General features: G+C 43.1%; 1 protein-coding gene across 3 annotated transcripts in view; it reads right to left on the bottom strand.

The window, feature by feature from the left end:
* LOC124881678 (interphotoreceptor matrix proteoglycan 1-like) overlaps positions 1–24,835 on the bottom strand; it is an 81,344-nt gene that overhangs the window by 11,662 nt on the left and 44,847 nt on the right. For all 3 annotated transcript variants that reach the window (XR_007041712.1, XM_047387380.1, XM_047387381.1), the window contains exons 7-12: positions 19,843–19,992; positions 19,149–19,207; positions 16,813–16,833; positions 12,857–13,038; positions 3,985–4,037; positions 1,154–3,818 (exon numbers count right to left, since the gene is read on the bottom strand). Coding sequence is in view for 2 of the 3 variants with exons in the window: in XM_047387380.1 (XP_047243336.1) it covers positions 1,154–3,818; positions 3,985–4,037; positions 12,857–13,038; positions 16,813–16,833; positions 19,149–19,207; positions 19,843–19,992 (3,130 nt within the window). In the remaining variant the exon portion in view is untranslated. The remainder of the gene's footprint in view (positions 1–1,153; positions 3,819–3,984; positions 4,038–12,856; positions 13,039–16,812; positions 16,834–19,148; positions 19,208–19,842; positions 19,993–24,835) is intronic.

The raw sequence follows: 24,835 nt of genomic DNA, 5'->3' as shown, positions 1-24,835 counted from the left end.
TGGTGCCTATCTCCAGCAGTCTATGGGCAGGAGGCAGGGTTCACCCTGGACAGGTCGCCAGTCCATCGCAGGGCAACACACAAACAACCACACACACACTCATTCATACACCGAAGGGCAATTTAGAGTGACCAATTAACCTAACAGGCACGTCTTTGGACTGTGGGAGGAACCCGGAGTACCCGGTGAGAACCCACGCATGCACAGGGAGGACATGCAAACTCCATGCAGAAAGACCCCCGGCCGGGAATTGAACCCGGGACCTTCTTGCTGCAAGGCAACACCGTGCAGCCCTAAATAGAAAGGTTTAATACAAAATAAAAGAAAACTTACAGGCAGGCATGAGAAGGGCTGAACATGGAACCAAGGCTTTGCTATAGCAACAGCCGCAGACAGACTTGACATGGGTGACAGTAATATATTGATCCAGCAAGGAATGAATAGAACAGAGGAGTATATATAGAGGTGAAGCTAGGAGACTAACTGGGAAGCTGACTGTGGCAGGGAGTGGAAACCTGAGCATGAATGGCCTGAACAGAGAAGCAATAAAACAATCTAACCAAAGGAAGGTCTTACAGAACATAAACTAAAATGCATGATGAACAGAATACAAGAATAAATAAGGAACTAAAGCGCCACCTAGCAAACATACAATCAGAACAAGAAACTAAACTTCAAGTAAATGAACCAAAGCACCACATGTAAAACAATCATGAACAAAGTCCAAAAGCGCTGGTCTTGTACTTCCTGTCACAAATATTGCAGCGAGCGTAATCTGCTTCACATTTGGAAAAGTGGAGCCGTACTTTGGAGCGCTTTCTATCAGCCTTGCTTTGTTGATGGTAGCAGCTGCTACTGACGTCATTACGCTCTTGTTCGTGCAATGCCGTGTTCATGTCCGGCATGGAAAATCGCCCACTCTTCCACTCCCTCAGTGTTACAATGATGCGTTTAGGTGCTGAAACATGGTACTGTTTGATTTTACATGAATAGGTACTCTGTAGTACCGACAGCATTCGGTCGGTACCTATAAAAGTACAGAATTCGGTACCCATCCCTATGTTTATGTCAAACATGATGCCATCTATTCAAGGTATTTATGTTTGAGTTTGATCTTAAAACTTGAAAAACCAAAGAGTTGATGCCTTCTTACCTGAGACAGAAGTCGCTGCTTCCAAGTGTAGATCGCTCTCGATAAGTTCTGGTGTTCTGGAACCATCCGTGTCTTTCTCCACCTCAGTGTCAGTGCTGTCTTCATCCTCCTCGATGTATAACTCCTTTGTGGTTGGATAGATGACATCAGGTGTACTTGTATCTTCTTCTGGGGATTGGATGATTCCTGGTATGTTGGGTAAATTATCTTCCTGTGTGTGATTATGAGATTCAGAACCAACAGGAGGATGAACTGTATCTTCTTCCACAACTTGAATAGCATCTTCTGTATAATGGAGTTCTTCCATGCTGTCCAAGGTGTGAAGGATTTTGATTGACTCAGCAGGTGGTTCTTTAACATCTCTCTTAGGTTCTGGCGCTACGACCTCAACAATCCCCTCTTCAGGAAGTATTTCTGAGATATTAGCAGCTTCTTCTTTTGATTCATGGACCTTGACCAGAACCTCCTCGTCTGATTCTGGCTCTAAACCTTTGTCTGGTTCTGATACCATCTCTAGTTCTGGACTATTAGGTTGATCTGTAGTTTCAGTCTTCTCTTCAGGTAGTGGAGAAGGTTCTGGCTGTGTAATGTCCACTGTCCTCTCATCAAGTAAAATAACTGCAGCCTTTTCACTTTCTGGTTTTACATCCTTTAACTCTTCTGCATTAAGAACTTCAGCAAGCTTCTCTTCTGTGTGAGGCTTCACCACAGTGACTGATTTATCTGTAACTATTCTATCAGATGCAGGAACTGGTTCCCCTGGTTCAGAAACTTCATCGATGAATCCATCCAGGTTGACCCTTTCCTCTGTAAGTTCAGGGATGTTTTCCTCTGTAACTTCAAACACTGTTTCCACAGTGCCTATGACCTCAGGAACCCCATCTTCTGTGACTTCAGGAACCATTTCTTCCATGTCTTTAGGAACCCATTTTTCCTCCGTTAAATCATAAACTGATTCCTCTGTAGCTTCTGTAACTTCAGGAACTCTAACTTCTGTGACTTCTGGAGCCTTTTCTTCTATGACTGTGTGAACCCTTTCTTCCGGGACTGTTTCCTCTGTAACTTCAGCTACTCCATCCTCCAATACTACGGGGACCCTTTCCTCTGTTAAGTCAGGCAACCTTTTTTCAGGGACTTCAGGTAATGTTTCATTATCAGGTGATGTTTCAGTTGTCACATATAATCTGACCTTCTCTGACACATCAGATAAAATCTCTTTCAAAATTGCATGAACTGGTCTTTCTAAAACTTTGTCATCTCCAGAGTGAACAAGCTTCACCTCTTCCTCTTTTTCGTAGAGTTCTACCATATTTTTCTCCGGTTGAGGTGACACCACCACTACTTCCTCTCTCTGCTCTTCTGTTTGTTCTGTAACTTCAACTATTCCCTTATCTGGTTGCAAAATGTTGACGCTTTCTTGTAGATCTTGTGTTGTGAAAACTCCAGGTGTGGTATCATCTGAGTCCGTCTCTGGAAGTGATTCTTCTAGCCCCAAAATGTCAACTGATTTTACAATTTCAAGCTCCTTTTCTGTTCTTGAAACATTAAACATAACTTCTTCTGGCTCAGGAACTGCAACTTTGTCCTGACGTTTGGTGACTGACTCTGGCTCTAAAGCTTGAGTTGACTCTTTTTCTTGTGCTGAAACATCAACTACTTCTTTGTCTATCTGTAAAACTTCTGTAACTTCTTGGTTTGCATCTGAAACTTCAGGTGCTTCTGTCCCAGAAGTGTCAGGTTTGGTGTCTGGACTTGAAACTTTAGCTATATCTTTGATTGACTCTGAAAGCTTCTCCACTTTTAGTTCTGGCACTGAGACTTCAACTGATGCTTCACCTGGCTCTGGCACATACTCAAGGCTTGGCCTTAAAACGTCAAACACTTTATCAGGTTGAACAACCACAGCTTCCTCTGACTCTAGCAGTACAGCCTCTGTTTGCAAACCTCTGACATTCTGGGATTCTCTGTCCAGAAGGTCATCTGGGTCAGGTTTTGAAACACCTAAATCTACCTTCACCTCATCTGGAAGAGCATTGTCTTCATCCTCTTGAAGGATTAATCCCGGCTCGGTGGGTGGCTGGTCTGTGACGGCTGCAAGTTTAGTACTTGGATTTGTAATTTCAGACAGCTCCTTATCACCAACAGTCGCAGTGAATAAAATCTGAGCCGTTGGGCTAAAATAAACAACATCCAAACGAGGACTTTCTCCGTCCTCATCAACAGGAGTCAGGACTTCCTCTAATATCTGGTTAGGAGAAGGAGTGATAAATGGAGCATCCGTCTCCCTCTGAAGATGCAAGGGAGGGGTTGGGATGTTGACACGCACAAGTTCCCCAGTTTCATCCTGATTAATGGTTTCAATCTCATGTCTAATGATGAACAATTCTTCTCCCTCTCGGTCCTGGCTTGATAGCTCAGGTTCAATCTCGTAAATTGCTTCTGATTCATCAATAATGTCTTCTGAAGCCTCGGAATGATCGCTGATCACTGTCATCCCATCAGTCACTGTGAACGTCTCACCATGTGAAACAGCTTTGGAATCTAGCAGGGTCACAAGGTCGTTTTCCGTCTCCTTTGAGGTGAGAGGAGCCACAGGCTGAGGTTCATCAGTCTTTTGCTCAGAGATGAAGACTTTAAACTCATTATGTGAATCAGGTTCCCTGGACTGTGAAAACATGAAGTATAAGTATACATGAAGTATGACTCAAAGACATTTAAGATTCTGTTTAACTTTAAAATCATATTTTATTCCTTCAAATCTGCCATTATTTTGACACACCATGTTACTGTTGATCTATTAGTGCTACATTAGCAGTTATTGAAGCTCTTACCCCATGCCCTTCTTCTTCAGCTGCAGGAGCTGATGTTGGCAGAAAGATCACTTCTAGAGAAATAGATTTTTATCAATGAGATCCAGGAGCTGAAACTACTACCAAGACAACTGTTGTACACAAACAGAATTATGGAAATCCTGTGTTAACAATGTCAAATACGACATTTACATGTGGATATGAAATAAAGTAACAAACCATTTTAACCACAAAGCACTTCAACATTTCTGCCATATCTGACCAACGCTGAACATAAAACATGAAATGAGAACCATTCAGTATAACTTTAACAGCTGGTCTCTGTCGTCAGTGGCCTCATTAATCAGACAGGGGTGGACCTGGCAACCCCATTTCATATCCAGAGGCTCCTCCTGGCTGCTAACATGGTGAGAACCTGCTAGTGAAGCTGCACCACTTGTAGAAAGGTGAACATCTGACAAAGATCTGACATTTCTGTCAAGGAACTGCTGCTACAAACAGGGACAGTTTCAATGTACCTGTTTCTATTTGTGTTTGGGATCTTTTGGCAAAAATTCACTTTATGGTTTTGAAATATAAGGCATTGTTTTATTTATATTTTTAGGAAAGTGCATTTCGTTTTATTTGCTTCATTTTAGAGAAAGTATAAAAAAGGAACTAAAAGAAGACTACTTGACATCTGAAAAGGCAAAAAGAGACAAAACCAACAAACATTGAAAATTTAAAATACAATACATTTATTTGTATTGTGTCTTTTTTGTTTAAATGCAGTGCAATTTGACTATTTTTTCCTAACATAAATACAAAGAATATGATTTACTTTAACCAGAACCTTGCAATCATTTCTTTAATTTCCTACTTTTTTCCAGGTTTAACATTAAGTCATTAAGTCTGTTTGTTTAATCAGACTTATTAATGATGAATTAAAGGAAATACTATTACTACTGTAATATTATAATATTAATAAAAAAGTTAATAACAATATGATGTATAAATTAGGTTTCTTCTTAGATACTAGCTTAGGTTTCTCTGCAGAAATAAGTTTTGTTTCTTAAACAGTTAAAGATTAAGTTTTATTTAAAATTTTTAAGCAAAGGTTAACAGATCGGTTTATTGTATTAACTTATGAAAGGACAAAAAATGAAAAAGAAAAATCAAAATTAAAATTCATTAATATTCTTCTTGACACAAGAAAAAGTTTAATTCAATTTGACGTAGAAGTCGCAGGAGAACCCAGAACAACATCTACAGGCCTCACGAATTGGCACAGGCTCCGTGGCCAGAGCCAGGGAACCACCCTGTGCCCCTGCCACGGTACTGCTTGTTTAAAGCTCTTTACCTGGACGGGTCCAAATTGAGCAGGGGAGGCACTGCAGTGTGCTCCCCCCTTGCCCACAAGACCCGTCTTTCAACTCCCCGCAGAGTAGCTATGCCCACCCCCAGTGGGAGCAGGCCAGGAAAGAGAGCCAAGAGAAACTAGCCCACCTACGAAAGCCCAAAACCCAGATACCCTAGACCATGTAAGCCCCGGCAGGTGCTCCCAGCCTCCAGGCCCCTGCTATCCACCCGGATATATCAAAATCGCTCAATCCCCCTCCGAGCCCCAGACCGTTTTCTGGCCAACCATGGTCCCACACCCCCAGTCCACCAAGTCCCAATCACCGCAGCTCCTGTCCCACCCGTCAACCCAGGGACGCAGAGGAGGCACCCTCCACCCGGCACACTGGCAGCCACACCACCGTGAGCCACAGCAGGCCACAAGCTGCCTGGGGACCTTGTCACAGCAGCCAGGAGTGAAAGCAGGGCAGAAAAGAAGGCACAGCGGCACGCGGCCCAGACCTGCATTAGTGCCAGCAGCCACAGAAACCACACCTCACAACTGACACCTCCATTCTAGACCCACTGCCACCCCAGTGCAACACCAAAATGGCCACTTCTCCTAGGGATGGACCGCCCTGGCACCAGCATCCCCATGCCCCCCCGGCACCCGATGCAGAGGCGGCAATGCCCATACCCCCTGCGCCACTAGGTGATGTCAGTCAGTCAGTCATCTTCTATACCGCTTCTTCTATAGTGGGTTGCAGGGAAGCTGGTGCCTATCTCCAGCAGTTTATGGGTGGGAGGCAGAGTACACCCTGGACAGGTCGCCAATCCATCGCAGGACAACACACAAACAACCATGCACACACTCATTCACACATGTCATTCAGGCATGTCTTTGGACTGTGGGAGGAAGCCGGAGTACCCGGTGAGAACCCACGCATGCATGGGGAGAACATGCAAACTCCATGCAGAAAGACCCCCGGCCAAGAGTCGAACCCAGGACCTTCTTGCTGCAAGAAAACAGTGCTACCAACTGTGCCACCATGCAGCCCTTTATTAATAAAAAAATTAAAATTAGATTTAAACTCCTTTTATTCTTCCAGTTCATCGGTATTATATTTTTGGCAATGTTTAGAACTGCAAGAAGTATGTGGCATCTGTTTGTTTCCAAATCCACTTTTGTGATGTCATTAAGAAGGCAAAGTGTGGGGCAGATTGAAAATGTATACTCCAGGCATGTTGATAGGTCTTCACATACTTTTAGTTTGAATCCATTGACAGGCGGACAGCGCCAGAGAGCATGTAGACGTTTTAAAATAAAACTGAAAAATGAACTCTTCTGACCAGTGTAAGATCACATGTCTGCTGCCGTAAACACCCTGGCATGTGGTAGTGGTTAAATGCTGCAGCCAGCTGGATTTGGACTTTAGCAGATTTTTCCCCAGAACCAGGGGTGTTAACATTGGGCTTAGTGTTTCATTAGATGAGCATTGAAACTTTGTAGAGCTTTGTAGAGTTCCTTACTTTAGTTCAGCACAGATTTGTTCTGCATGTGTTCCTCTTTAAAACAACACTGCATTTGTTCAGCACATACGTTCCGAACCTCTTATGATTCTGGCACGTCTGCTCTACCGTCTCCCTTGCTGCAATCAGCAGATTAGATGCACCTGGTGGCTGCTGCAGTGTAGTGCAATCTATGTCATGCCAAGCACCTGTGTCTTCCCTGATATATACTGACTCTGACAAGCAGACGGTGCCAGATTTTTGAAAGCCATTTGTGTGAGTAGATATCCAGCGTTCCTTCCTGTCTGATCATTGTTCTTGACCTTGCCTTGCCTTTTGGATTTATGCCTCTGCCTGCACCCTGTCGGACTATTTGGATTTTGGTTGTCGACCTTGTTTCCTGCATCTGGTCCCTTGCCTGACGCCTCTTGTTCCGATCATTGACTCTGTTTCTGTCCTTGGATTATTGAGCCAGCCTAGCCCTCGGATTATTCAGCCTGGAGTCACTTCTTACTTGTGCTGTGGAGATCACCACCTGCCGCCCACTGAGGTTTCCCCTCTGGGTTTCAAGTTCCACTCAAGACAAAAGCAGTGATTCCTGGAAGCTGTGAGGAGTGTTACCTGTGTGACGTTTTCCTGTGGCTGAATAAACCTTTTAAACTTTCAGTACTGTGTCTGGCTGAATCTTGGGTCCGCCTTTTTCTGATTCATAGCAGAAAACCTCGCCAAAAATGGACCCATCGCCAGTTGATGAGACCCTTTGCTGGTTGGGTTCCGGCGTGGAGGAAATAATTTCCACATTACGTTCTGGCAATCTTGTCTCTGAACCGCCACCGTCAAAAAGAAACCACGCCCAAGTAACACGGACAACAGCAGAGGTAAGGGAGCCACGCCTCTCTCCGCCTGAGATGTTCAGGGGAGACTCAGACCAATGTCGAGCTTTTCTAACTCAGTGTGAAATTCATTTTGAGCTTCATCCGTCATCCTTTCCCACTGAACGTTCCAAAGTGGCTTTTGTTATATCTCTGCTGGCAGGAAGGGCAAAGCAGTGGGGGACTGCTGAATGGCATAACAGGTCTACATCTTGTGATCTTTCTGAAACTTTTTCCAAGGAACTCATTCGAGTTTTTGACCCGGTCATTCCAAGTCGTGAGGCCGCAAGAGGATTATTGTCCCTCAAACAGGGTGATCAGCCTGTCTCAACCTATATAATTGACTTTCATTTGTTGGCTGCAGAGAGCCGTTGGAATGAGGCAACACAAATGGATGCATTCATGAAAGGATTAAACGCAGACATCAAGGATGAGCTAGCGACCCGTGACTATCCTTCTTCCCTGAAACAACTCGAGGATTTGGCTGCTCGCATTGATATTCGACTGGCAGAGAGAAGGAAGGAGAAGCGCCATGAGAAGGGTCGCTCATCATTACCTCAGGTTTCTGCACACCTGTATGAGAGAAGGAGTCAGTCACCTCTCACTGTGGAAAATGATAATTGTGAGCCCATGCAGTTGGGCAGAACCAAGATTACCCCTGAGGAGAAAGATCATCAGAGAAGATTCAAGCTCTGTTTTTATTGTGGAGAGAAGGGACATTTAGCACTCAGGTGTCCATTAAAAGGACAGGCTCAGCAGAGGAAGGGAGGTCTCTACTGAGCCGAAGTCAACTATCTGCCTCCTCCTTCTTGTTTCCTGCACATTTTCAAATCCCTTCTTTGTCTCTCCAGGGGGCCGTGTTTATTGATTGAGGAGCAGATATTGAATTCATGGACGAAACATTTGCAAATAAGAACGGCATAAAACGTATTCCGTCAGCTGACACAAGAAACGTGCTAGCTTTGGATGGTCACAGCATGAACAATTCACATCTCAGGACGAAGGAGATTACCTTAACAGATGGAGGTAATCATCAAGAAAAAGTAACTTTCATGATCATTAATTCACCTGAACTTCGTGTAGTCCTAGGGGTCTCCTGGTTGCAGAAACACAACCCTCACATCGACTGGAAGAAAAAAGACTGACTGTCTTTTGTCTGCTGCTACGGAGGTCAGTGTGGAGAATGAGGTTGAGGAGACCTATCCGGATTTATCCAAGGTACTGCAAGAATACCATGATTTAAAGGAGGTTTTTAATATATTCAAGGCCACAGCTCTGCCACCCCATAGACCTTATGATTGTACTATTGATTTGCTTCCTGGCACATCACCCCCTAAAGGCAGAACCTATTCATTGTCTGGTCCAGAGCACAGGGCCATGAAGAGTTATGTTGATGAGGCATTAAAGGCAGGGCACATTCAACCCTCTTCTTCTCCTGCAGGTGCTGGTTTCTTTTTAGTTGGGAAGAAGGATGGTTCATTGAGACCATGCATTGATTATAGAGGCCTTAATGAGATAACACTTAAAAATAGATACCCCTTACCACTCATGAACACAGCTTTTGATCAGATCCAGGGAGCCAAGATATTTTCTAAGCTGGATCTAAGGAATGCATATCATCTGGTCCGAATCAGAGAAGGAGATGAGTGGAAAACGGCTTTCAACACGCCTACGGGCCATTATGAATACAAGGTCATGCCATTTGGACTTACTAATACTCCTGCAGTTTTTCAGTCATTGGTCAATGACGTTCTAAGAGACATGGTGGGTTAATTCGTATTTGTTTATCTTGATGACATACTGATTTATTCTCAAGATCTGGAAACCCACAGAAAACATGTCAGAGCTGTTCTCCTGCGTCTTCTCCAAAACCAGTTGTTCGTCAAGGCAGAAAAATGTGAGTTCCACATAACTACCACTTCCTTTTTGGGCTTCATCATTTCCCCAGATCAAGTGCTTGTCGACCCCTCCAAAGTTAAGGCCGTATTGGAATGGCCTGTTCCAACTGATCGCAAGCAGCTTCAAAGATTTCTGGGCTTCGCAAACTTCTATAGGAGGTTTATTAGAAATTACAGCCTGGTTGCTACTCCCCTAAATGCTCTTACCTCTTCCAAGGTGAAATTTGTGTGGAATAAGGATGCAGAGAAGGCCTTCAATAGGTTAAAGGAACTCTTCACGTCAGCTCCAGTGTTACGGTCTCCTGGCCCAGAGAGACAGTTTATCGTGGAGGTGGATGCCTCAAGCACTGGGGCCGGAGCTGTATTAAGTCAAAGAGGTGAGGATGATCGTGTTCACCCATGTGCCTTCTTTTCAAGGACTCTGTCACAGGCTGAGCGGAATTACGACGTGGGAGACAGAGAGTTATTGGCTGTCAAGTTGGCGTTGACAGAGTGGAGACATTGGCTGGAGGGGACTAAGGAGCCGTTTATGGTGTGGACTGACCATAAGAACTTGGAGTACCTGAAATCAGCAAAACGGCTAAACCACAGACAGGCTAGGTGGGCTTTGTTTTTTGGTCGTTTTAATTTCTCCCTGTCTTACAGGCCAGGGAGTAAAAATGGCAAACCTGACGCCCTATCCCAGATTCAAGAGCCTGAAGAATCTCAGTCTGCGGGTGAAGAGGAGTTTATCCTTCCTGAAACCGTCAGGTTGTCTGAGTCCCGAGTGGAGGTGGAAAGGGAGGTCCAGGAAGCCATTAGGGATCTGCCTATCCCACCATCATGTCCACCTGACCGCTGTTTTGTCCCTGAATGCCTTGTGCCTAAGGTACTGGAGTCTTGTCATTGCTCTCGCCTCGTTTGTCATCCTGGAATCAGCAGAACCATTCACACAGTTCGAACTCAGTTTTGGTGGCCATCGCTGGTCAAAGACTTTGTTGCTGAATGCACTCAATGTTGTCGAGCCAAGCCTTCTCGTCGCCCCCCTGCGGGGTTGTTGCACCCTTTGCCAATTCCCCCTCACCCATGGTCACATATTGCGATGGATTTTGTGACAGGTCTACCGGTTTCTAATGGTCACTCTGTACTACTAACCATAATTGATAGATTTTCAAAGATGGTTCATCTGGTGCCATTGGAGAAGCTTCCATCTGCTAAGGAGATGGGTGAGATATTGACCCGAGAAGTTTTCAGGCTCCATGGAATCCCAAATTACATTGTTTCCGATAGAGGACCCCAATTTGTGTCACGTTTCTGGAAGGAGTTTTGTTCGTTGTTGGGAATTTCTGTTAGTCTTTCCTCAGGGTCTCATCCTCAGTCTGATGGCCAAACCGAGAGAGCCAACCAAGAAGTAGAAACCAAACTTCGTATCTTATGTGAGTCTGACCCGACCAAGTGGTCACAAAATTTGCCCTGGGTTGAATACGCCATGAACTCTATGCAATCAATTGCCACTGGTTTGTCTCCTTTTCATGTTGTGTTTGGTTTCCAGCCACCCATGTTTTCAGTTTAGGAGAGAGAAGCTAATGTTCCATCTGCCCAAGCGGCTGCCCTAAGGTGCCAAAGAATATGGAGAAAGGCCAGGAGATCGATGATCAGAATGTCACTGGTTCAGTCAAGAACGGCCAACCGGAGACTGCCCCTAAGTACCAGGTGGGGCAGAAAGGTTGGCTCTCCGCCAAGGACCTCCCATTAAGGGTAGAATCCCAGAAATTGGCACCCCAATTTGTTGGACCTTTCCCAATCTCCAAGATCATCAACCCTGTCGCTGTACGACTGAGATTACCCAACTCCATGAGGATTCACCCCACGTTCCACGTTTCTCAGGTCAAGAACTTCGTGGAGCCCCGACTTGGGCCCACCTCCGGGCCCCCGTCACCCACCCGGGTCATTGATGGTGGTCCGGTGTTCTCGGTCCGGCGCATTCTCAGGTCCAGGCGAAGAGGACGTGGAATGCAATACCTGGTTGACTGGGAGGGCTATGGGCCCGGGGAACGGACTTGGATTCCTGCGAGGTTCATCATTGATAAGGTCCTAATTCGTGAGTTTCATCGTCTCCATCCTGACCAGCCTCGTGGTCCGTCAGGAGCCGGACCTTAGAGGGTGAGTACTGTTATGATTCTGGTACGTCTGCTCTACCCTGTCTCCCTGGCTGCAATCAGCAGATTAGATGCACCTGGTGGCTGCTGCAGTGTAGTGCAATCTATGTCATGCCAAGCACCTGTGTCTTCCCTGATGTATACTGATTCTGACAAGCAGACGGTGCCAGATTTTTGAAAGCCATTGTGTGAGTAGATATCCAGCATTCCTTCCTGTCTGATCATTGTTCTTGACCTTGCCTTGCCTTTTGGATTTATGCCTCTGCCTGCACCCTGTCGGACTATTTGGATTTTGGTTGTCGACCTTGTTTCCTGCATCTGGTCCCTTGCTTGATGCCTCTTGTTCCGATCATTGACTCTGTTTCTGTCCTTGGATTATTGAGCCAGCCTAGCCCTCGGATTATTCAGCCTGGAGTCACTTCTTACTTGTGCTGTGGAGATCACCACCTGCCGCCCACTGAGGTTTCCCCTCTGGGTTCCACTCAAGACAAAAGCAGGTTAGTGACTTTTCTGATCCCTGCAAAATCTGGAGAGACTACAAGTCACTAATCCCTCTTTCTGCCTCAGTGATTCCTGGAAGCTGTGAGGAGTGTTACCTGTGTGACGTTTTCCTGTGGCTGAATAAACCTTTTAAACTTTCAGTACTGTGTCTGGCTGAATCTTGGGTCCACCTTTTTCTGATTCATAGCAGAACCGAAGGGATGTGCCGAAAATGATCAGTAAGAGTACTTGTAGGAAGGAAAAACACAAAGACCAAAGGGTACACAGAGGTAATGACACCTTCAAGAAGGAAAGGAAGCAAAGACAGAGTGAAGGATAGAGAAATATAGTCTGGAAATATTTTTCTATTTTATTCTAGTATTTTGATAACTACTAAAATTCCAGACTTAGGGACCATGTGTAACTGACAGGAGGAAAATGTGTCCAGTTGTGTAAGATTATTTTCCTAGTTTCTTTTGTTTGGATATTTGTGAAGGCGGCTACAGCTACAACAAGTCATCTTTGAAAACTCACTTATAAACTCAATTAAAAACTCATACAGCTGGAACATGTTTGTCTATAAAGTAGTTCAGAGATTTTCTGACAAATAAAAATCTAAAGGCCAAATGAGCTGCCTGCATACTGCACTGTGCCTGCAGGTATGCAGTTAGAACCATACCTGGTTGGAAGTTCAGTGAATCCAGGTCAACCGGCAGAGACGCTTTCTCCTGCAAAGCCTTGATCACCATTTCTCTGAGTCCAGAGTCCCCAGAGGTCTCCGGTTCTCTGGTTGTTTCTGAGGTCATTTGATGGATGTTGTTCTCAAAGACAACAGAATAGTGGACTGAGATTCCTTCAGCCCTGAAAAAAAAGAACAAATTCTCTCAGAATTTAATGGGCCTACCTGGTAGCATGTTTTAATACTTTAGTCATTTTATCATGTAAATGTTTCTTCATCTATAAAATACAGATGAACTAATCTGTGAAGAAAAGATGGATACATGTAAATGTTGAAAACTCTCCTCACTATAAAGCAGCTGACCGTATCTACACTTCATTTATATTCTGTACAGTTTGTCGCTGAGTACGATGCATCTGATTAGAAAGATGACTTCCTCTGTGGGAGCTGGTGTTTGCTCTTCAGGCTGCAGAGATGGATCTGCGCTCAGTCTTAGTGTCATCATATTAGACATCAGATTAGATGTGCTATGTCGTCTGAATCTAAGACAAAAGATTCATTCTCTCATTGTTTTATCAGTTTAAATTGATCAGAAACAGTTCTTTGCTTTCATTGGACATTTGAGGCCCACATATTTAAATTTTTTCATGTCTGTAACATGTAACTAATTCATCATTTCCTGTGGAGACACATTTCAATATTGTTATATTCTTGTTTTCCTTCCTATCATCCAGACTTTCCTTTAATCCATAAATTACTTTTGATTAATAGTTTTCCAGACTTTCTGAAGTTCTGTCAGTTTCTCTTTGGACCATTGCTGGTTTTTCACTCTGTTTCAGTACAGAATTGGACCATTTTCACATCTATTTTGTTATTGTTTTTTTTTTTTTTTTGCTTGTTTAGGAGTTCATCTGATTCCTGTTAAATCCAGAATAGAATTTAAAATTCTCCTCCTCACATATAAAGCCCTTAATGATCTAGCTCCATCATACATCAGAGATCTGATTGTTCTATATGTTCCTAACAGAGCACTTTGTTCTCAGACTGCAGGTTTACTGGTGGTTCCTAGAGTCTCTAGAAGTAGAATGGGAGGCAGATCCTTTAGTTATCAGGCTCCTCTCCTGTGGAACCAGCTCCCAGTTTTAGTCCATGAGGCAGACACCCTGTCTACTTTTAAGGCTAGGCTTAAAACTTTCCTTTTTGATAAAGCTTATAGTTAGAGTGGCTTAGTTTATCCTGAACTATCTGTGTAGTTATGCTGCTATAGGCTTAGGCTGCTGGAGGACATAATGACCACTTTCACTCTCTTCGCTACATTCTCATACTACTCTCCAATGCACTAGTTATTGCTGTCATTTACTTTAAGTGTGTTTCCTTATTAGGTTCCTGAGCATTTAAATCTAGCTGTCCAAAGGCATGCCTGTTGTGTGTGCAGGATTGTCTGTCCTGTGTAAGGTAAAGTAAGGTAGGTAAGGTAAGTTTATTTATATGGCGCTTTTCAGTAACAAGACATTCAGAGCGCTGTACATGAGGAAGAACAATTACAATACAATCACAAAGAAAATAAACACAGCAGGTAGATAACACTAATTATCCTTTGGGTTTTACTGGTAAGAGCTGGTTCTAAACCAATCTTTCTAAAGAGGTAATAATATCATAAAGTCCTCTATGTAGGGAAAGCATCTTGTGCTAAGAGAGAATGATCCTTGGGTTCGCTGGTATAATGCAGTTGTAGTCCCATAATAACAGTCCTTTGCATCCATTGAAATTTAACTAAGCAATCACTGAGTTCTGACTAAGGAAACTGAGTCACTGGTGTAAAAACAGCTTTTGTTCAAATTTTTTAAGAAACTAGTATTATTTTCCTTTCACTGGTAAATCTAAAAATCTATGAAAAGGAGAATAAATAAATAAATGAAATCCACATTTAGGTAAAAATAAGGAGCATGGGAAAGCAACGCACATAAGCAAAGATTTGGCAGGGGCATGGTGGACTCGTGAGGGTGCCAATATTTAAATATGATCAAAGAATTAGACAGTCAACACCGACGAAGGTGCCATTGTCCTTGAAAAAGAGATGGAAGTTTTATCAAACGTCCATACAGTTCAGTTCACAGATTAGGGGGGTTGCTGGGGCAGAGCGTCGTGTTTACAGAACATCCAGGAGAAATGTTTTGATAAGAAGCCGGTGAAGGCCATCTCGGGGCGCCTGAATTAGACAAACAATAAATGTTTTAGTTCAGGCCGGCTGTGATTTTCCGCCTGCCTTCAAAGTCTTTCTGGTATTTCTCAATTTCAAATCCAAATAGCCAAAGTTTTGGTACTTTCAGTATTAAATCATATCACCTTTGAGTCCGGGAAACGCAGCCAGCCTGTGATTCTGTTCAAGGATCGCATCCAGCTTGCGATTCTGCTCTCTTAACATATTAGTTTAAGTGCTGAGAGCTCTAAAGATCCCTTCAAACATCCCAGGCAGCTTTGGAGTGCTTTGAACAGCTGCCGATGTTTTACACATTTTTCAATAAGCCAAGTAACCACCAACTCCAAAAAGCAGAAATCCTGTTGTCAGAAATCCAATTATGTACAAATCTTATACGTCCTCGACTGACATTGTTGTCAGGCACACAATCTTTCACTGCTGCCAGGAATCCATTGCGTATCCGGAGGAGAACGTCCCGTCTGGACGAGAGGGTTCCCCTTTACCCTGTCTTCCCGTTGAGAAAATTTAATCGATTGCATTGAGAGACCAGCTGACCAAATCCATTATGAAAATTAGGAGGATATATGAACAGAGGCTCTAAGAAAAACATAGACAAAAAGCTGAAGGAGGGCAAAAAATGGGGGAGGATCAAGGAGAGAATGGAAAACGTCTGACCCCACCAAGAGCAGAAGAGAAAAAAAGTGTGTGTGTCTCTGTGTTGACCTCTGATGGACTGGCGACCTGTCCAGGCTGGACCTCACGTCTCGCTCAGTGAACACTGGAGATAGATACCAGGATGTATGCCAACTAAAGGGTGGAAAAAGCTTTGAAGTGATTCATCATTGTCTCATTCTTTTTAAACCACAGCAACCTGGAACTAACAGGGTTGTGGAGACATTGAGATCCACTGTGGTGATCAACAGCCTGTTACTAAGACACATTTTGTTCCTGTCTCCATCTAGAAAATCCCAAAGAGAACACAGATTCACAAGATCAGGCCTCCAACAAGCTGATTTGTGTATTTCTTTTAGATTCAACTACATAAATATTTGTTTTTCTGTTGAAGAAAAGAGGTGACTGAGAAGAGACTGAAGAAGCCAGTGGACATAAAATGTCCAAAGTTTGCTTTCAGCTGTTTTGTTGTGTCTCCACAGACATATATAAAGGTAACATCAGTCTGCAGAGATTGGCCGAATCACATCAGTTCCTTTTTTAGCCCTGTGGACCAAAATAAAAAGCGGAAACAAGCTAAAGTACTGAGGGGAACTGCAAGGTTACACTTTGGTTTCCAAGGAAGCCTTCTTCCACAGCTGCTCATCCCTGAACATTAACTGAACATCCAGGCGTTTCTCTAGAACAGAGTGCACCACTGACACTGTGTGGTGCTGTGAACAGTCTGCAGCAGAGAAAAGCAGCAGCAGAAGTTATGAATCCTTCCTGAGATTAGAGGAGGAGCTCCTGCTGAGGCCTTGGCTGCGTGATATTGGCCGTGAGAGCACCAGACATCACCAGGGGGTCCAGGATGGGATTGGGATGGGGACGGGCAGCCTAAAGAAATGTGTCCACATGTCTCCTTGTTTCACGGCTCGCCTGCCTCCTGTGGCAGAGAGGATGTGCTCTGAAACACCAAAGGTCTCCTGTTAAACTGTAACTAACGGAGGAACCACTCAGAGGATGTCTGCTACCCTCAGGTTTTGACAGAAAAGACACACACAGATACACAGGAAGCAGTCACTACAGGGGATGCCTCACATACCTGTCAGTGTCCAGGGTTTTGCTTGGATTGGGAGGAGAAGAAGAGCATTAGAGCTGGGAATGAGTCCCTCATTAGTCCTCTTAAATATGAGAGAAACATGCTGTTAATGGGTCCAACAAGATGGATGAAACCAATGTTATAGCAGATTACTTCTCCAGTCCTTCTAAGACTTAGATGTTTCCTAGCTGCGTTCTAGCTTGATTTGCTAGTAGGGTTTTTGAGCTGCTGCAGATCCATCAGTTCTTCAGCAAGCAGATGAAAATATCAGAGAACTGATCCTCAACGGGCTGGGTGATTTGTAACTGGAAACCAGTGCATTCCTTTCTCACATCCAGATGATATTTATTTCTGTTTATGCGAAACACATTAATACAGGAATGTAAAACTACTCCTTTACCCTCGTCATCTGCACTCACATCAGCATGATGGTTTCTTTTCTTCTGCTGCATGTTCATCACAAACTGACACTGTCCATGTTTGATTTAAAATTTCTGCAAAAATGACATTTTTTCTCTGAAAAACTCTAAAAAGAAAACATGTTTTAATACATTCAAAAAACCATTTTGTTGCATTCAGCTAATCTAAAGACACCCCAACAAAAATCACCTGGGTCTTCTTCACAGGGAAGACAAGTAAGTCAGGTCCCATTAAGTCCATGTCATTCATATCATGATCCAAGTTTGAACAGAAAAACGCCTTAATTATCGACTTATTTCTGTGAACCCACTGTTGTTTATTGCCTTCTTCTGTGAGCTGGATGCATTGTTCCACCCCTAATAATTAATAATGACAGTACTGGAAACAAACCAGAGCTAGAACCAATGGGGCAAAAAAAAGCAGCTGATATTTATTAAATGTAACCCCACTGCTGTAATGATCCTCAGGTGTTCAAATTTCCTTATTCATCTGTTTACTCTCTGTTGTTTATGTACTCTTGTTCCCATTTTAGTTCATTCTTTGTAGATCAGGTTCTTAGTTCTTTTTGTGTTCCTGTCTCTGCTCCTGTTCACTTCCTCTTCTTCCTTTGGCTTCTTTGGTCTCAGCTATTACTCATGCTCACCTGCTTGCCCTGCCTTTCTCTTCACTCCCTCCCTGAGTAGATATCCTGTTTGGTTGTCATTGTTTCTAGCTGGAATCGCCACTTTACTGCTCCATGCCGATGCTCTGCTCTTCTTCCTCCTAGTCTGCGTTCTGCCCTGTTCTCCGATCGACCTCCTTGCTCAGTTTGTAAGTCTTTTAGTTTTTTATTAAAACGATTGTTTCACTCTACCCCTCTGCCTCTGTGCTGCCTGTACTTGGGTCCTACTGCACATCTACAATGCCGAGTGCAGCCTTTCATTTCAGTGTGTTGGAGGACATGATGCTGTAAGAAAACACTGCTGTCACATCACCTTTGTACACATTAGCACAGCAGCAAACACAACATAAACCAGCCTGTACAAATGTGCACCACTGTTATAGAGTCAATGCAACTGTGACAGCCATGACTCCATAACATCACTTAACCTGACTTCATTTGACCACCTGGGGGTACTATGCAGCATTGACCCAGATGGTCAGTGGTTTCTTTTTATTAGGAAGACAAAAAATGAGACAATGACATCACAAAGAAGTAATGTATCCAGTCATAAGGTGGGAGGACACTGGGAATTTCACAGTATACATGAACTTTTTACAGCAGAAGCGCATCAAAACAAACCAGAGCTAGACCAGAGTTGTCACACATTCTCCAAACGAAATGATAGGACTTGATGCTCCACAAGATCTCCTTCATTCCTCAAGTTTAAACCCTAGAAACATGTTTTTCAGCACACCAGTAGAGGACTATAGAGGAGCCAGTTTATTATACAGGTCACTGAAGTTTAGGGATGCGGAAAAAAACCTACTGGTGACCAGAATCCACTGATTTTTAACTTCACTGGTCCTGACTGGCAGTCTGGCTGGGAAAAAATGTTTGCGGCCTCCATCTGCAGAGCCATTCCTGTTTTTAGGGTCGTTTAGTGCAGCTGTTGTTAATTTCATCAACACCAAACCAGCTGACACTGATTACCAACCCGCTCTCCTACTGACCAGATCCATATTCTAGAAGTTTTACTCACTTCATATTACACTCTGATGAAAAAGTCTTTCATTTAGCTTGAACCGACCTCCAGCCATCTCTTCTCAGTTCAAACGGCTGTTCACCCAAACAATGTTCTCCATTAAAGTTTAATGTCATTGTTAAGGCTCAGTGGAATATCTCACTGTGGACACATCTGCTATTTGATTAGCCATCGTTTCTGCTCCAGCCTGCACAGTAACATTCGTCATACATTCACATCATACTTCACACTTACCGAATTCCCAAAACGCTGATGGTCTTGAATCCAGGAAGCTGGTCAAAAACGTGCTGCATCTGCATAGAGAGAATCAGTCAGGATGTCCCTCTGCAGAGGCTCATTAATCCTGAGCTTGGTAATTAGCTGTCAGGATCTCAGAGTGAAAACAGACCTGCATGAATGGGACTGCTCATTGATATCTATCTTTGGCAGAGTTAGACACCTCGGCGCTCTTATGACATAATCGTCTTTAAGTGCTGCAGCAGTTAACATCCCTACGGTGCATCGCGTGCAGCTCCAACAGATCCTGATGCTTTTCAGGGAGGAACTAGTGGAGGGATTTAATTTGCCAGCACGCCTCTCATTGAGGAAGGAAGGTAAAATACGTGCAGGAGGAGTAAAGCATCAGTAATCTTCTCCTTCTCTCTGGCTTGGCCTTTAACCCCTGCAGAGTAAGCTCCTTTTCTAGCAGCCTGACTGCTGCTTTTAGATTCAAGGCTAAAATAAAGAAAACCGGATCACAGGAGATTATTTACCTGGAAAAAAAACTAACTTACGGACTTCTGGCAAATAATACTTGAACTGATTAACTGAATGTTTCTGGCTGAATGTCACCAAACCTGTTGTTGACCAAATGAACTCAGCTCCCACTCCAACAGAACGTGTGTGCAGAGCAGAGCAGAGGAGAAAAGTCTGGGGGCTGAAATCCCACCTGGTCCTGCAGGTGCTTCGCCAGGTCGACATACTGGGGTGAGTCTGGGTCACCCAGCAGCTCCCTGTAACCTGGATCCACTAGGATGATGCTGAACTCAATGATCTGGACCACCGGACTCTCTGGGACCACGTTAGGCAGCTCCATGTCCTGGAGGTCAAACAGATAACAGTGGTTTTAAATGCTGTGATCAGCTCAGGGAGTCAAGGCTGCTGCTCTGTGACCCTTTTCTTAACAGCAAGGTTTAAGGTGTAAATCCACACATACGCCTGAAGAACAGCGAGTCACATCATGTTAATTTGTTTTCTATCTTAGCATTCTGCAGGTGGACTTCTTGGATATCTGCCTTCACAACGTAAACTGTGCAAAGAAAATATTTAAAGACAAACGAAAGAAGGTCTGTGTGAAAAAAATCACGGCTCACTGACCGATTAATTAGAGACAGACTGATAAATTACCTGTTAGCTCGATCTGCCTGATTGGCGTATGATGGTCAGAATTGAAATTGTCTTTCTGATTGCTTAACTAATCTTCATGTTTACAATGAAGTCGGAGGAATAACAGAACATGTCAGCTTCAAGAAATAAAACTGTATTTTCTACAGAGTGATGTTCATTCAGGCGTCTAACATCAGGAGACAACAGGAAGCTCAGCAGGTTTCAGTAAAGTTTTATCCTTCTGAAGAGTCCAGTTCTGTCTTTCACAGAACATGCTGGATGGAGACATGCTGGCTGCATCCTGGGTATTTTATTTACATGACAAAACAATAAACTGATGTTAGCAATGCTAAGTGCGCTCATATAAGATGCTATAGATGGTTTAAAATGTGAACTCTATTGATTTGGTCTTTATTTAGAATTATTAACAGCAGAATTGTGTAACAGTGACTGCTCTCTCACACAGTGTTACGTTGCCTCTGCTCCTGAAGAAAATAACTAATGATGAGTCACAGAAAGGCTCCTCAGGGCTACTGTTTTATTACAATAATGTATTTTAGGGAGTATGTCTGATGACACTCCTGGAGATTTGTTGTTTTATGTTTTAGAATCGAAGGTGACCAGATAGAGAACCTCTCTGTTCAGTGTTGGAGCAACAAAGGAATGGTGAATGTTGTTGGGAAGTTACAGGCTCCTCTGACTGTGGCTTCATACTGAATTAGTGCTGCTTTGCTGATCATTTCTGCTGTTTGTAGATGACAGGCCAACAGGTCACAATATTGAAGAAGTTGATGAATTCATTTGGAAGTTCAACTTCTGCAGCGTCTGAAGAGATTTCTACCTTAAACACAGAGTTTCTTTTGCTTCATAATCACCCCTTCTGCTCCGTAGTAAGACAGAATATTTAGTGATGAAATCCACAGAGTTAATACGCCCTCCCTCATTTTATCTATAAAATGAGTGATGTAAAACTGGCTTTATTGGAGAGTCACACTGATGTTCTGGTTGATTTCAACCTGGAGCGTTGGTGGTTCCTGCACATCCTAAAATATTCCAGTCAACTTCCAGAGCTGTTTTAATGTCAAAAAGAAACTTCACTCAACTATGATCGATGACCACAAGTTAACGGGCCGTCGCCTCTTTGAATTAAGATTTTCTAAAGGTTTCAGCAACCCTTATTTAAAGATTTAGAAGAAGGACAATGTGACTAAATTGAGGAGATCCTCAAAGTGCTCCTTCCACCGCCCAACAATATTTTCAGTCTGGATCTGCAGTTCCCCTCTCAAACCATACACAGCCTGGGGTGCGCCATGCCATCCCTTTCTGAGGCGTACAACAGTAGTTTCCTCACAGTATCTCCAAATTCCTTCGCCTGCGTTTTTGCTTTTACATCCTCCAAAGCTGCAGCCCTTTTGACCTTCTGATGCCTGTCTGCTGCTTCAGGAGACCCCAAAGACAACCAAGCTCTAAAGGACTCTTACTTAAGACTCCTCATCCCCACCCTCCACTGCAATAGAAGAAAAAACTCTCCTGGAGGTGAGAGATGAAAGTCTCTCACAAAGGGGTCTCCCCCAGATGCTCACAGTTCACCTTTACTACTTATTTGGGTTTACCAGGTCTGTCCAGCAGCCTGCTCCTTCACCAAGCCCAAATCATCACCGGGTGTTGATCAATGCAGCTCCTCTCTTCACCGGAGTGTTCGGGACACCCCTCCCCTTGTTCAGTTCTGCTCCTGGGAACACCGAGTAAAGTCTCTGATGACCTGAGGGATTTTGCATCGTCATATGGTGCCTCATCAAGATTTTCAGTGATATTCTTCTACAAACAGGATGTCAGTGCAGTGATTTAAGAACTAGTGCATTTTGATTCATTTTCCTAGTGTTGGTCAGGACTCTGGCAGCAGCATTTTGGATGAGCTGCAGCTGTCTGATTGAATTTTTCTGTCTTCTGCTTTGTTAATAAACCATTTATTTTGTCAGTGTTTTAAGATAATAGTGGGCTGATTTACTGATTTATTGTTGTCAAAATCCAAGTAGGAGTCTATTTTGACATGTATGTTAATTGCTTGCTTTGTAGTTGACCAAATGCAGTCGGGTTCAGTTTTTGTTTCTAATCGTCTTATCTTGAAAATGTCTCTTTCTGTTTCTCCGTCTTTGTGGCAATGGCAACTCTGTGACTGTAATGGACTGTGGTCATGTTGGACTGCAGAAATATAGCGGGTATAGTCAGTGGGATCATACAGATGTTGAATAAAAGTGGCCTGAGAATGGAGCCTTGAGGTACCCCAAATGTGATCTTTCTTTATCATAATAGTCCCAGTTAAAAATAAGATCTGAACCAGTTCAGCCCTTATGATCAACAGTATCAAATGCTGCTCTGAGATCCAGTGAAACCAAGACAGATGTTTCTCATCAGAATCAGAATCAACTTTATTGGACAAGTTTGTAGCAGCATTCTGATTATGCAGCCTGGACCTGTCCTGTTTTGTGGATGAGCCAAACCACACTGAGATGGTTGAAGACAGGACAGATTGAATGATCAGAATCAGAATCAGAATCAGCTTTATTGCCAAGTTCGTACATACAAACAAGGAATTTCACTCCGGTACACTTTGCTCTTTTGTTTTGTTTTTGCATTACAGAATAAACATATTTACAATCTACAATATATATGGAGGACCGATCCTGACAAAATTAAAAATAAAAGCAGAAATATATATATTTTGTTTTTCCTTTTCCTTACACATGCCTTTGTTCTTTTGACATTTCCTCGTCTCTCTTTTTCCTTTACTGTATGCATTTCTGCTTCATTATGCAATTGAGGAGGGCTGCCTTCTTCTCTCCAGCTCCTCTCCTATTGGTCAATATACAGGAAGAAGGAGGATCCGTGTGCAGGCCGAGGGTGTGTCCCAATTCAGGGGCTGGATCCTTCCAAGTGTGTACTTGTGGGCTGATTACGTCACAGCGCGGCGCGGAAGGTCTGTCAGATGCTGCCGACAAAAGTGTCCTTCTTTTGCCCGATTGTTTGGTCAAACAGGGGCAGCCATGGCGGACCACAGTGGCAAAAGCTGTGAGTAAACTGTGAAAAATTACACTTTCTGTGACACAAATGAACTTTTACAATGTTTTTAGTGCGGGAATATAACTGTAGACGTGAAAAATCTGCTTGATTTATCAAGACTTCGCTTAATTTCAAATGTGCTCCGACATGTTTGGAGTTTTCCGCTCCCACCGTAGTAACTGCCGGCTTGCTTCGCCAGTCCTACCGGCGGTGGGGCGAGCTAGACCCGGTAGAGATCTGACCGGACTATCGGTACTGAGCTCCTGCTGCCAGTCATCACAGTGAACGTTAAACACAAGTGATTTCTAACAGTTTATGTTAGTATTATTTTAATGTATTGTGTCATTTGTTCATGTAAGTCGATTTGACATTACAGGTGATATTAAAGTTAACCTGAATAAATGGATGATTTTATGTAATCCTACCGTATCGCTGGAGAGTGTGATTGAGAATAAATAAGCTTTTAAATATTCATTTTTGATGAAGAAATATGCTATATGTGTTTTTAAAGGTATATTTATAATTCAGCTAGCATTATAATTCATGATTCCAGGTACAGCTGAAGAGAAATACACTTTCAAATGCAAGCAAATCTCAGTAAAGAAGTGAAAAGTTTGAAAGAGCTTGTTTTAGGCAGAAGAAGAGAAGAAGAAGCAGCAGCACTAGCGCCAAATAAACGGACCAAGAGCATATATTAACAACATTAAGACATATAAACTTTTTAACATTACCTGGCTTTGTACCGTAGTTTCTTGGTCCATCATCTTGGCGCTAGTGCTGCTGCTTCTTCTCTTCTTCTGCTGGCGGTTCGCAACAAATTCAGAGGTGCATACCGCCACCTACTGTACATCATTGTATAACTATATTCTGAACCTGAGATCACGTGACACCAAGTCGCTGATGTAAATTCGTATTCTCAAAGAAAATAAATCGTATTCACAAACTGTTATAGCATATTGTATTCATAAAGAATAAACCACAACTGTAAACTTGAACTTTGTGTTTGTAATTTCTTGCAGCTGTAACATTTTATTTTGTATTCTTATAGAGAAAATATACAATACCTCTTTTGGATTTTACTTATGCACAACTATTGACTAATATGCACACATTTCCATCTTTACATACACGTTGTTTTTGACAGCGTTCTTACCCCATAAAACATTTACATTTCTTGATGAAAACGCATGTGTAAGGAAAAGGAAAAATGAAATATATATATTTCTGCTTTTATTTTTAATTTTGTCAGGATCGGTCCTCCATAAATATACACATATATAATAAAAAGGTACATTTGCAACATCTGTATGCTGTTGTTTTGTACTCTATTAAATGTTCATCAGAGAAACAGCCTGGAGGAAGAAACTGTCTCTATGGCGGCTGGTTTTAGTGAACAGTGCTCTGTAGCGCCACCTGAAGGTAAAACTCTGAACAGTTTATGTGCAGGGTGTGTGGGGTCTGCAGAGATTTTAGCAGCTCTTTTCCTGACCCTTGAC

Source organism: Girardinichthys multiradiatus, chromosome 15 (genome assembly GCF_021462225.1).
Source record: "Girardinichthys multiradiatus isolate DD_20200921_A chromosome 15, DD_fGirMul_XY1, whole genome shotgun sequence".
Classification (NCBI taxonomy): Eukaryota; Metazoa; Chordata; class Actinopteri; order Cyprinodontiformes; family Goodeidae; genus Girardinichthys; species Girardinichthys multiradiatus.
Note: the sequence above shows the minus strand (reverse complement) of the source record. Positions and strands in the feature narration are given on the sequence as shown.